Below are 14,769 nucleotides of genomic sequence, written 5' to 3' on the forward strand. Positions count from 1 at the left end.
GTTCCCCTCTCCAACCGATCTAGGATCTCACAATCCACCCTTGCAATAGTGGGCCCAACTTCCTCGCTGGCATATCACCTAATGTCTAGCTCTAATACAATTTGAATAGCTCAAACTCACCGTTAGTAGATATTGTTCATTTTGACCCCTTACGTATCGTCGTCAGCTTCACAGTTTTTAAAACGAGGTTTTCACATCCTTATAAAGAATGTTTCGTTCCCCTCTCCAACCAATCTGGGATCTCACAATCCACTCTCGCAACAGTGGGCCCAACTTCCTCACTGGCATATCGCGTTCTCCTCTCCAACCAATCTGGGATCTCACAATCCACCCTCGCAACAGTGGACCCAACTTCCTCACTGGATATCGCGTAATGTCTAGCTCTGATACAATTTGTAACACACAACCCACCCTCGCAACAGTGGGCTCAACTTCCTCACTGGCATATCGCGTAATGTCTAGCTCTGATACAATTTATAACACACAATCCACACTCGCAACAGTGGGCCCAACTTCCTCATTAGCATATCGCCTAATGTCTAGCTCTGATACAATTTGTAACAGCTCAAACTCATTGTTAGTACATATTGTCCACTTTGGCTTCTTATATATCGCCGTCAGCTTTACAATTTTTAAAATGCGTATACTAGAGAGAGGTTTCCACACCCTTATAAAGAATGTTTCGTTTCCCTCTCCAACCGATGTGGGATCTCACAATCCACTCCCACAATAGTGGGCCCAACTTCCTCGCTAGCATATCGCCTAATGTTAGCTCTGATACAATTTATAACAGCTCAAACTCACTGTTAGTAGATATTGTCCGCTTTGGCCCCCTTACGTATCACTGTCAGCCTCTCAATTTCAAAACGTGTCCACTAGGGAAAGATTTCCATACCCATATAAGAAATGTTACATTTTTCAACATTTTAAAAAAGATTGAAAGTATCGAGGCATGATTGAAACACTTTTCAAAGGTGGTATTTTTGAAACAAGTTTGAACGCTCAATCTAAATAATTAATGATATAATTTGAAAAATACTCATTATCAATCACTTCAAAAACTAGTCGACGTCCACAGTACTTTTATCTTCAAATATCACATTCTCAGCTTAGCACATCGAACGTAACGTTTATGCCTACACGATAAAGCAAAGATAGAGGATATGATATATAATATGGTTGGATATAGGTGGCCTACATGTTCTCCATGTCCCTAATAGAGCCATAATGACAGAGGTGCAAGAGGGAAAATGGGGGCTCTTCCATTGAACCCATTTTAACTTTAGGTTTATTTGTATTCAACAAACTTGTGAATATGAAGCAACCATGGTGGTGGGGTGGGTCAATCCAATGTCCTATAACATGACAAGCTTTTCAAATCATCCATGGATCTTCTGTTTTACCTCGTTTGTCACGTTTCATCTATCTACAAGAACGATCCTCACTCTAATTTCGATTTTTTTTACTGTTTATTTACGATCTCTAAGCAATAATGGTTCGTTGTAATTTTAGGAGAGTTGAAAATAAGCGTAGATTCATAGGTTTTAGAATCAGTAGTCAACCTTTTAAATCACTGTTGAATCAATGGACAGGCAAGAGACAACCTCGGAAATTGAAACGTCTTTGTAACCATAAGAAAAGAAAGCAAGAGTCATTCGTGCAATAGTGGTAGCCTATAACAAACCCATTTGATAAGCTTTTCAAATCATTTACCTGTTTTTCCCCCTAATTTTCTTAGACTAATCAATGACTTTACAAATGGTATTAGAGCTAGACACCTAGCGATGTGCCAGCGAGGAGACTGAGCTTCGAAAGGGGTGGACACTAGGCGGTATACCAGCAAGGACGTTGGGTCTCAAACGGAGTGGATTGGGGGGTCCCACATCGATTTGGATAAGGGAGTGAGTGTCAGTGAGGACACTGGACCTCAAAGGGGGTGGATTGTGAGATCCCACGTCAATTGGGGAAGAGAACGAAACATTTTTTATAAGGTGTAGAAACTTTTCCTAGCAGACGCGTTTTAAAAACCTTGAGGGGAAACCCGAAAGAGAAATCTCAAAGAGGACAATATCTGCTATCGTTGGGCTTGGGCTGTTACACTCACCCCCATTTCAAAATTTCACTCTTTGCTTACAATAAGAATAATACACGAGAGTTAAAGATAAGCATAGATTCAGAGATTTGAGAATCAGTCAACCTTTCAAACCACGGTTGAACCAATGGACAGGCAAGAGACAACCTGGAGAACTGAAACGTCTTTGTAATCAAAGGAAAAGAAAGCAAAAGTCATTTGCGCAACAGTGACAGTCCAGACCATGAAAACAGGGTCTTACTAGTAGATGAAGCGATGGAGTACCAGTACTTTCCAGATGGCAAGATTTTAGTAACCGAGAAAGAGACAACCTGCGCGGAACAATAATTGTAACGATTGGTATAGCTCGAGAGAGGGGGACTCTTATAGGAAGCATAAAACTAGTCTTACCCTAATTTTGTTTGGTTGCAAGTTCATAGAGGAATGGATGGAATGTATGTGAATGGAAAGTAAAGGAGGGTAATTGGGTAGGGCACCCAATGTTGTGGCCGTATTAGACATAGATGTCAAATGGGGTTTGGCGGTATAAGGTATTATGCCCTTTGGTAGGGTACCCCCTAAACATCCACTTTCATCTCCCTTTTCCATAATTATTAAATCACATCACATTAATTTCTCTCTATATTTTATTATTATTATTATTATTATATGGACCTCGTAATAGATTCTCGAGCTTTCAATTTAAACCCGTCTTCAGTAAAGGATGGTTGAGAAGCAGGTGATAGAAAGAACACGTGTTGGTACATGATGATAATCTTCACTCTTCGAAGAATTGAAGACAAGTAGTGCAACAACCCATGTCCACTACTAGCAGATACTGTTCGTTTTGGCCTGTTACGTATCGTTATCAGTCTCGTGGTTTTAAAACGTGTATGTTAGGAAGAGGGTTCTACACCCTTATAAGGAATGTTTCGTTTCCCTCTCCAACTGATGTGGGATCTCACAGTCCACTCTCTTAGGGGCTCAATGTCCTCGCTGGCACACCGCCGTCTGACTCTAATACCATTTGTAACAACCCAAGTCTACCACTAACAAATATTGTCCGCTTTGCCTCGTTACGTATCGTTGTCAACCTCACGATTTTAAAACGCGTCGCCACACCCTGATAAAGAATGTTTCGTTCTCCTCTCCAACCTGATATGGGATCTCAGAAGTAGCCACGTAGTCATGTCGCAAGGCATACATTATAATTTTTTTACCATCCATTTATAAAACGGAGTCGAATATGTTTGGACGGTGGATTATATTAATAAATATATCGTCAATAATACAAACTAAAATGTTGAAGTTATAGTGTATAGTTGATGGTGACATATGGTTGAAGTATATAGTTTGAGAGAGAATGATAATATAATACATAGTTTTCAATTTGATTTGTTAATTGAAAGTGCCCCACAATTACTTAAGTGACCTTCCTAGATGATGGTGTGTGGGGCTACCCATTAGGACTACAACCCTATGTGTAGGACTTTTCTTTTCAAAGACCATCACCATCCCTTTCCTCTTTTTGGTCCCATACTCCCTTGCCGGGGTCATTCCAAGAGTGTGAGAACTGCTCGGAAACCAACACGAGTCCTATTAGCATGTGGTCACCCAACATAAAACTGCTCGAAACAAAACACTCTTAATTTTAGAGTTCGGTTCATTCATGTTTGTATAGACAATTTTTTGGAGGTGATTACTCTAATTCAGATGTGATTTCGGTTTGTACCTTCCTTTACTCGAATGTCACTTAAATATTTTTAATATTTTAAAAATAATTTTAAATCTACTCTAAATATTTAATAATTAATATTTTGAAAGAAAATTATAATCTTTTAGCTTGTGTTAAAATTATTTTTCTTTTAACAAAAAATAAAGAGAATTACGCGTAGAAAAAAGGAATTAAAAATTACAAATATATATATATATATATATATNCCATATAAGAAATGTTACATTTTTCAACATTTTAAAAAAGATTGAAAGTATCGAGGCATGATTGAAACACTTTTCAAAGGTGGTATTTTTGAAACAAGTTTGAACGCTCAATCTAAATAATTAATGATATAATTTGAAAAATACTCATTATCAATCACTTCAAAAACTAGTCGACGTCCACAGTACTTTTATCTTCAAATATCACATTCTCAGCTTAGCACATCGAACGTAACGTTTATGCCTACACGATAAAGCAAAGATAGAGGATATGATATATAATATGGTTGGATATAGGTGGCCTACATGTTCTCCATGTCCCTAATAGAGCCATAATGACAGAGGTGCAAGAGGGAAAATGGGGGCTCTTCCATTGAACCCATTTTAACTTTAGGTTTATTTGTATTCAACAAACTTGTGAATATGAAGCAACCATGGTGGTGGGGTGGGTCAATCCAATGTCCTATAACATGACAAGCTTTTCAAATCATCCATGGATCTTCTGTTTTACCTCGTTTGTCACGTTTCATCTATCTACAAGAACGATCCTCACTCTAATTTCGATTTTTTTTACTGTTTATTTACGATCTCTAAGCAATAATGGTTCGTTGTAATTTTAGGAGAGTTGAAAATAAGCGTAGATTCATAGGTTTTAGAATCAGTAGTCAACCTTTTAAATCACTGTTGAATCAATGGACAGGCAAGAGACAACCTCGGAAATTGAAACGTCTTTGTAACCATAAGAAAAGAAAGCAAGAGTCATTCGTGCAATAGTGGTAGCCTATAACAAACCCATTTGATAAGCTTTTCAAATCATTTACCTGTTTTTCCCCCTAATTTTCTTAGACTAATCAATGACTTTACAAATGGTATTAGAGCTAGACACCTAGCGATGTGCCAGCGAGGAGACTGAGCTTCGAAAGGGGTGGACACTAGGCGGTATACCAGCAAGGACGTTGGGTCTCAAACGGAGTGGATTGGGGGGTCCCACATCGATTTGGATAAGGGAGTGAGTGTCAGTGAGGACACTGGACCTCAAAGGGGGTGGATTGTGAGATCCCACGTCAATTGGGGAAGAGAACGAAACATTTTTTATAAGGTGTAGAAACTTTTCCTAGCAGACGCGTTTTAAAAACCTTGAGGGGAAACCCGAAAGAGAAATCTCAAAGAGGACAATATCTGCTATCGTTGGGCTTGGGCTGTTACACTCACCCCCATTTCAAAATTTCACTCTTTGCTTACAATAAGAATAATACACGAGAGTTAAAGATAAGCATAGATTCAGAGATTTGAGAATCAGTCAACCTTTCAAACCACGGTTGAACCAATGGACAGGCAAGAGACAACCTGGAGAACTGAAACGTCTTTGTAATCAAAGGAAAAGAAAGCAAAAGTCATTTGCGCAACAGTGACAGTCCAGACCATGAAAACAGGGTCTTACTAGTAGATGAAGCGATGGAGTACCAGTACTTTCCAGATGGCAAGATTTTAGTAACCGAGAAAGAGACAACCTGCGCGGAACAATAATTGTAACGATTGGTATAGCTCGAGAGAGGGGGACTCTTATAGGAAGCATAAAACTAGTCTTACCCTAATTTTGTTTGGTTGCAAGTTCATAGAGGAATGGATGGAATGTATGTGAATGGAAAGTAAAGGAGGGTAATTGGGTAGGGCACCCAATGTTGTGGCCGTATTAGACATAGATGTCAAATGGGGTTTGGCGGTATAAGGTATTATGCCCTTTGGTAGGGTACCCCCTAAACATCCACTTTCATCTCCCTTTTCCATAATTATTAAATCACATCACATTAATTTCTCTCTATATTTTATTATTATTATTATTATTATATGGACCTCGTAATAGATTCTCGAGCTTTCAATTTAAACCCGTCTTCAGTAAAGGATGGTTGAGAAGCAGGTGATAGAAAGAACACGTGTTGGTACATGATGATAATCTTCACTCTTCGAAGAATTGAAGACAAGTAGTGCAACAACCCATGTCCACTACTAGCAGATACTGTTCGTTTTGGCCTGTTACGTATCGTTATCAGTCTCGTGGTTTTAAAACGTGTATGTTAGGAAGAGGGTTCTACACCCTTATAAGGAATGTTTCGTTTCCCTCTCCAACTGATGTGGGATCTCACAGTCCACTCTCTTAGGGGCTCAATGTCCTCGCTGGCACACCGCCGTCTGACTCTAATACCATTTGTAACAACCCAAGTCTACCACTAACAAATATTGTCCGCTTTGCCTCGTTACGTATCGTTGTCAACCTCACGATTTTAAAACGCGTCGCCACACCCTGATAAAGAATGTTTCGTTCTCCTCTCCAACCTGATATGGGATCTCAGAAGTAGCCACGTAGTCATGTCGCAAGGCATACATTATAATTTTTTTACCATCCATTTATAAAACGGAGTCGAATATGTTTGGACGGTGGATTATATTAATAAATATATCGTCAATAATACAAACTAAAATGTTGAAGTTATAGTGTATAGTTGATGGTGACATATGGTTGAAGTATATAGTTTGAGAGAGAATGATAATATAATACATAGTTTTCAATTTGATTTGTTAATTGAAAGTGCCCCACAATTACTTAAGTGACCTTCCTAGATGATGGTGTGTGGGGCTACCCATTAGGACTACAACCCTATGTGTAGGACTTTTCTTTTCAAAGACCATCACCATCCCTTTCCTCTTTTTGGTCCCATACTCCCTTGCCGGGGTCATTCCAAGAGTGTGAGAACTGCTCGGAAACCAACACGAGTCCTATTAGCATGTGGTCACCCAACATAAAACTGCTCGAAACAAAACACTCTTAATTTTAGAGTTCGGTTCATTCATGTTTGTATAGACAATTTTTTGGAGGTGATTACTCTAATTCAGATGTGATTTCGGTTTGTACCTTCCTTTACTCGAATGTCACTTAAATATTTTTAATATTTTAAAAATAATTTTAAATCTACTCTAAATATTTAATAATTAATATTTTGAAAGAAAATTATAATCTTTTAGCTTGTGTTAAAATTATTTTTCTTTTAACAAAAAATAAAGAGAATTACGCGTAGAAAAAAGGAATTAAAAATTACAAATATATATATATATATATATATATTATTTAATTAAAAAATAGCATTATTTATAAGATTGGTCTATAAATAGGAATTGGCCGTCTTTCTCACGGCATAATTCCATTCATCATCTCTTCCGGATTTCTATCTCTCTCTCTACTGGTTCTGTTTACAGTTCAGCCATGGGCTTTCCGGCAAGCTACACTGAGCTTCTTCTTCCAAAGCTCTTCATCCACGTACTCTCCGTCCTCGGCTTCCTCAGGAAGCTTATCTCCCTTCTCTTCCGCCTCCTAGGGCTTCAAGATTTTCTCGAACCGGACATTCTCTGGCCCAATCAGTCCGATTCCTTTACTACGGGACCGTTGACGGACCTTGATCCTCTCTCCGCGGCAGTTCTCCGTGAGATTCTCCCCGTCGTGAAGTTTTCGGAGCTTTTGGATCCGCCGGAGAGCTGCGCCGTGTGCCTGTACGAGTTTGAGTCTGACGACGAGATCCGCCGCCTCGCTAACTGTCGCCATATCTTCCACCGCGGATGCCTCGATCGGTGGATCGGTTATGGACAGAGGACCTGTCCGTTGTGCCGGACGGTGTTCATTCCAGGTGATTTGCGGAGCGGTGTTTGTAATTTTGACGATAGGCTTTGGGAGGATTCGGAAATCTTTGAAGCACTCCACAGCGATTCTTCTTCTTCGACTCTTCTCTCTGCTGGTTTGTAGCTTTTGGAGATTAGATTTTGTTTTGTTGATGTTGCTGCTTTCTTCTCATGAATCGATATCTGAAAACAGAATAAAGAAGTGAGAAAAAGAGGGGAAAGAGATGGAGATGGAGATGGAGATGGATTGAGTTTGATGGAGGGGATATGTTTGTTGTTCTTCTGTACATACAAAAAAAAAAAAAAAAAAAAAAAAAAAAAAAAAAAAAAGTTCCTAAAAAAAACTGAAAANTCAAATCAAATCAAATCAATTACAGGTCTCAGAATTAGATCATCATCATCATCTTCTTCTTCTAATCCTCTAATTCCTCTCTCTGTTTCTAACAATTCCACTAATGGATTAGAAATTGAAATCGATACAGTATGAGATTTGCTGCGGTGGAATGAATTTGTAGTTTGAGTTCAAATTCTTTCTCAGTCTTGAACTGTATCATAACTTCCACCGTTCTTCTTTTCTCATATACTATTTCTAATGATCAAACTCAATTAACTCAAATTCTGTTTACTTCTCAAGAAATTGTGAAACTGAGGTATGGGGATGAGGTTATTGAAGAACATTGTTGCTATTAGATTGGTTTGGTTTGGAATATTTTGTGGCATTTTACTTCGCATCTAGATTTGAGAATTTTGTTGGCCAGGTTTGTATTCTTTTAATCTCTACCCATTCACCACTCCACTAGATATTCCTTATGCTCCTACCTTACCCCACATTGGTAGTTTCCGCTACTCGATCATTGAATTTTGGGTCCAATTTTTGGCTCTTTTATCAAACCTTATAATTAAAGTAATTATAATCTTAAGAACAAATTTAATTCAAGATAAGATATTAAAATTGTCAAAAGCAAACAAAATTAATAAGAATTCAAGATCGGTCAACAATCTCGACAACGATTTGAATAATTCCTAACGTACAAATAACAAGTTTCTAGTCTAAACTAGAATCACAATAAGATTAAAAGATGGAATGGAATTGAAACAAAAAAAAAAAAAAAAAAAAATGTGGGGGTTAGACATGTGAGTCACATGTGATGCTCTGTAAATGAAGAAACAATCTCTGCAAAAACTTGTTAAAAAGCATCGTCCCAAAGGACAATCCATGGATAGCTTTTTCATTTTTTTTTTTATTAAAAGAATTTTTAAATTATTTTGTCTCCAAATTTCTATGTAACATTTTTTAACTATGGTACCGTAACATTTCTTTTAACTATGGTTAAATAATAAACCCAACCCAACTCAACCATAAACTTTTGGGTTGGGTTGGGTTCTTCCCGTTATTTATTCATAACAATAAATTCGAATTTGTTCAATTCAACTCAATTTAATTCTACGGGAACTCCTCAATCAACCCAATACATAAGTTTTAATTTATTTGAACTCGGTCCAACCCAAATAAGTTCGTAACGTGTTGGGTTGGATTGATCTAGTTTTTTGAACCATTAAATTTTTTAAACACTACTAATCATGTTACGATACGTCCAATATGGGTAATTTCAACATGTTTGGTTCTTTAACATTAAATTACTTTTAACCAAAAGTTTAGTTAATAATTATAATTATTAATTGTTTTAAACTTTTTTCATAATATTTCTCATCGACTTAAATAAACCAATTATAGGTGGGCTGACAGCCTGTCATTATTTGTGGCCCAACTCATCTCTCAGGCCCATTTCTTGTAGTGAGCATTGGCCCAAACCCTCTCTTGGCCCATTTCTTTAGTAAGGCTCGGCCCATTTATTTTCTTTCGATTTAATTATTTTTATTTTATGAGCTAATATGTTTGGTTTTGAGTGTTAAATATTTACGAAATAAAAAAAATGTTATATTATTTTGGTATTTATTTATTATATAGTTTATTAAAGATTTTTTTTGGTAGCTTATAATAATATATATATATATATATTTATTTATTTATTTATTTATTAATACAATTATTAAAAAAAATATTATTGATAATCTCCAAAGTTTTTAAATTAAAAAAAATATCAAATTTGAGAAACTACAAAAAGTTTGTTTCTCAAATTTATATGTTTTTTTAGATTTTTCTCACATTTTTTCTCTTATTTCTCTCTCTTCCATCATATATATATATATATATATATATATATATATATATTTGTTTTTTTTTTTAATTACAAACCAAATATTTTGAATTTATTAGAAATTAGAAAAAAGCACAATTAAAAAAAAATTAAAATTAAAATTAAATACCATAGTTTCGTTAGGAACCCTTCACGTCACTCTTGCAACACGTCTGTCTTTATCTGAAAAGTTTTAAGATGATGAATATTGAAAATACTTAGTAAGAAATTCTCTGGTCGAGATTACATATGCATACATACACAGTAATATACTGCGAATCGATTAACTGATTTTTTTAAAGTGGATTATCCGCACGGATATGTCCTGTGGATTAGAACCGTCGAACTCGACCTTAAACGATGCATAGAGATCTTGATTATTTAGCTGTTTGCTTATGACTAGTTCTCGGAAACGATGAATAAAGTCAAAATCCTGATCCCCTTCCAAAATAAGAAAATAAAATATGAACTCAAAGTGTACGGTGATCTCGATTAACGGGTGACCTTGCATTAACAACAAAAATCAACGGAATCTAATATTTCAACTTTAATAAAAAAAAAAAAGTTTAAAGATCTACCCAAATTAGCAGTAAGTTTTGTGAAATTAACAAGTAGTTAATTTCGAACATGGGAGAGACCAAAACTTATAATCAAATTTATCCACGGTACTTCTCCAAAAAAAAAAAAAAAAGTCGAGATCAAATCTAAATTCCACTGGACAACTTGCATATAACCCTTCGTAATAAGCTTTTTGGAGCTATAATCCAACTGATATCGACGATGGTGATCGAGTATAAGAAAAAAAACTTAGAGCAGAAGGTTAAGCCGAGAAGATGAGTCAAGTCGTGATGACGGTTTGACGAGGACTTTGTCTCAGGTTGTGTGCGTGTGTGAGAGAAGCTGACCCTCGACTAGACTTTTATAGTCAAGAGGTCGACAACTAGAGATTTTTTATTTTAATTTTCACGATATTGCTTTTTTAAATAAGATTTAAAACATTAATAATGAAATAGGAAAATGATATATAATTCAAAAATACAGTTTAAAAAATACTCTTTAATTTTTTTAAGTATATAATTGAAAAACATTAATAATAATATGATTTCTTTTTAAAAATAAAATTTAGGTTTAATGGACGAAAGTTTATGAGTATTTTTAAAAAGTGTACCGTAAAAATATAAAAATATTTTTTAAACAATAAAAATATTTTTGAACTTATTTTAAAATTTAAAGACAGTTTTTAAATATATAATTTTTTTAATTTTCTCAATTCTTAAAAAAATAATTTTAGTGATAAAAAAATAATGAAAAATACTCCCATTAATATATATATATATATTTTTAGTTCTTTTAAAAATGGGTATAAATTAATCACCTAAAATTTCATTCCAACTAAATTAATTTCTATAATTTGATCAAATATTATCATTCAAAAACGATTAAATAATTTAAATTATAAAATAATGGCATGCAACTAAAACAAAAATGTAAATTGACCGAGCATAACTTAGCAAATAAAACGACCAGTACTTCTTACCATTTTATAAGTCACGATTTTCACATTTGTAATTATCGAACTAAACGACGGGATACCGAAACCGTCGAAAAGTAAAAGCTAAGTTTAGTTCATGAACCGGAGATTAAAATTAAAATTTTATTTATTTTCATAAAAGGTACCTTATTATATTTTAATTTAATTGGATTAAATAAAAAAATTGTTGATGATGACTTGATGGCATATTTGCAAAGTGAAAGTGTTTTTATAGTCCAGCAGTAATGGCTTCTTCTTCATGCTCTGCTTCCTCCTCCTCTGTTTAAATATCTCTTCCTTCTTCTTCCTTTTCCTATCAGTTCTTCTTCCTTTCTGGGTTTTGTTTCAGAGACAAGAACAGGAACAGGAACAGGAACAGCAACAGGAACAGGAATCTTGTTCGTTTCCATGTCTTCTGATCTGTTCATTCATGGCGATTCTTCTTCGTCGTCGTCTCTGTTTCGCTGTTCTTCCTCCGATTTGGTTTTCCCTTCTGATGCAGAGCTTCAATTCTTCTCTGATCCTTATTCTCCCAATTTCTCTGATTCCGCCATTGATGTTCTTAACCCACTCGCCGAGGAATTCAATTCCAATTCCAATTCCAATCCCAATCTCAATCAAAATCCCAATCCTCTGGATCAGTTCATACCGATGCAGGGCTTATCCCTCTCTCATGGAAACGATTTCCCTCTCCTCGCCGATCCTTCTTCTTCTTCCTCAAATGGGTTTCAAAATCTCTCCAATTTCCATCTCAATTCAAACTCCTTCAATCAACCCCTCTGTTTCGACCCAATTGAAAATGCCGCCGCCGCCGCCGACAAATCTTTCCTCCACAGAAGCTTCAGTGAAAAGCCAGGCTTCCTCGGCGGCCAATCCCGTCTCGAATCGCTTCTCATGGACTCTCCAAATTTCCCCAATCAGTCCCTCCCCTGCCCAGAATCTGACTTTTTCTCCTCGCAAATCCGACGAGTTTTCAGCGCCGGCGACTTACAGGTATGCTCTGTTTTTCCTCCTCCGACTCAAAAACCCATTTTTTAATACTCTGTTTGTGATGGAATCTCCGTCCAGAATTCCGGCAGGGGGCGATCGGAGAACGGAAGCTCGTTAATGGAGGAAGGGAATTTCAAAGTGGGAAGATACAGTGCAGAGGAGAGAAAAGAGAGGATTTCAAAATACAGAGCAAAACGAACGCAGAGGAATTACAACAAGACGATCAAGGTTAGAAAGACAGAGTAAGAGATTTTTGTTCTTTTTTTTTCTTTTTCTGGGAATTTGAAATGATCAAAGCTTAAGAAATTGATGATCGGCGGCCATTAATGGAAGAGGGTGTGTGGTTTTTGGTAACAGTATGCATGTCGGAAAACGCTAGCCGACAACCGGCCGAGAATACGTGGCAGATTTGCACGCAATGACGAGCCTGGAGAGATTCCCAAAGCTGCATGTTCAACCAGGGAAGAAGACGAAGATGATTTCTGGGTATAATTTTCTTTTTCTTTTCCGATTCTTTTCGGGATATTTCCACCTCAGCTCTTTAATCCGCTTACGTGGCATCAATGAACTCAGTTTCTCCCCCCTCAAATTTCCAATTTTTGCCACCTCATCTCAATTTTACCAATTTCCCATTTTTATTTTTCCTAATTAAATTTATTCATTATTATAATTTCTACCCTATAATTTTTTAAATAATTAAAAAACAACCCAATATGATGATTGAGTTGAGTTAGACTTAGACTGAGAGCTCTATTTTTTTTTGGAAATTATTATAAAATAAAATAAAAGGTGCGGATAAAAATAATTTAATATTTTAAATAAATGGAGTAATTTCCTCAAAACAAGAATAAAATGTTTTTATAATTTTAAAAAATGTAACTAAAAAAAGGAAAAATAAATATTTACATAATAATTAAAATTATTATTATTATTTTGGGATGCAGATTGAAGGAAAGGAATATGGGGAAGTGTACGGACAGATGCAGTTTCAGTATTGTGGATTTTGATCATACTTTGAAGAAGAAGAAGGAGAATTTTTTTTTTGGTTATGGTAAAAAAATGTCAGTAAAATAAGAATTATTGGAGTTTTTTACAGCGTTGAAGGTAGTGGTTAGGGAGGTAAAAAATATATAAAAGAAATCAATTTATGAGATAAAAATATTATATAATATTTCTGACATTTTGTGTGTAAATAGTAATTGATTCCAATAATAATAATAATAATAATAATAAAAACAATTTAAAATTAAAATTCATATTCCGTGGGGATTTTCTATTTTCCCTTTTTCCAATGCTTTTCTTACTTTTATTGTGTTTGTTTCCCGGGAAAGTGAAAATTATATAATATTCTTTTTTTTTCTTAATTAAAATTTTAAATTTTCCATATTTTTTTAAATAATTTTTCACATTTATTGAATAACACAAATAAATTTCATTTATATTTATATAAAATAATTTTGAAAACTAAAAAAAACTGACATAATTCTTTAATAGATATATAAAACGTATATTAAGGAAAATATGAGAAAACATTTTAAAAACAAAAATCAATTTTTCATTTTTCTAAAAAAAATATAAATACTAATTTTTATTTTACCATATAAAGAGACAAGTGAGACGAGGACGGAGACGAGAAATGTAGTCTCTATGTCTGATCCCGTTTAGTTAAGGAGAGAAATCTCTTCCTATTCTCTCCTCCATTTCTCGTTTAAACGAGAATTCTCAGCCTCATTCCAGGTAGATTAAATGAACATCTCTATCCGTCTTCCTTGTCGTTATCGAACCATTATCTCTCCGGGATTCATGCAACCCGTATTCAACCATTATATCCCTGACTCACACCACCAACTACCTTCCTTGTAAGTGTTATAGTTTTTTCGTTGACTTTCTCTAATCAACGCTCGAGGCTTAAATTAGCGAAACCTCATCGGAATTCAATGTTTAAACCAACCTCCCATAAATGAAATTTTTATATTTTTTTATTTTTATACACATTATTATATTATACGAATAATTAAAATAAATAAATAAAAATATAAATAGGAAGTTAACTAAAATTAACAAGGGGAAGTGTATGATAAATTATAATTTAACCCCAAAAAAACCCATTAAAAAATTTGGATAATTAATTAAAATGCAAAATAAAGGGAAAAAATATTGAAGGAAGGAGAGCATTTATTTCTCAGAATCAGAGCTGCAATAAATAAGATTATATTAAAAAGCAAGTAATTGATTACCTATGGAATCACGGACTTCTATCAACTTCTCTCGAACATAGGTCATAGTTCATTACTATCATCGTAGTTAAGCTTCGGTGAGGTCATCCGTCTTATAAGAGGGCTACTTTCGGTTCTATCCGCTCATCTTAAATG

At 35.0% G+C, this 14,769-nt stretch overlaps 2 protein-coding genes across 2 annotated transcripts; both read left to right on the top strand.

The window, feature by feature from the left end:
- Nucleotides 1–7,190: 7,190 nt before the first annotated feature.
- LOC111435580 (E3 ubiquitin-protein ligase RHA1B) lies at nt 7,191–8,178 on the top strand. Its single transcript, XM_023072985.1, has one exon. It carries the CDS (start codon nt 7,269–7,271, stop codon nt 7,800–7,802), a length of 534 nt encoding a protein of 177 aa, XP_022928753.1. The 5' UTR covers nt 7,191–7,268; the 3' UTR covers nt 7,803–8,178.
- Nucleotides 8,179–11,653: 3,475 nt separating this feature from the next.
- On the top strand, nt 11,654–13,547 carry LOC111435633 (putative zinc finger protein CONSTANS-LIKE 11; the record flags this gene model as incomplete). The annotated part of the gene is made up of 4 exons (XM_023073070.1): nt 11,654–12,400; nt 12,476–12,625; nt 12,755–12,883; nt 13,342–13,547. Coding segments are annotated over 4 exons (1,089 nt in total), but the record flags the coding sequence as incomplete, so codon positions are not given.
- Between the last annotated feature and the right edge of the window lie 1,222 nt (nt 13,548–14,769).

Source organism: Cucurbita moschata, unplaced genomic scaffold, assembly GCF_002738365.1.
Source record: "Cucurbita moschata cultivar Rifu unplaced genomic scaffold, Cmos_1.0 Cmo_Scf00050, whole genome shotgun sequence".
Taxonomy (NCBI): Eukaryota; Viridiplantae; Streptophyta; class Magnoliopsida; order Cucurbitales; family Cucurbitaceae; genus Cucurbita; species Cucurbita moschata.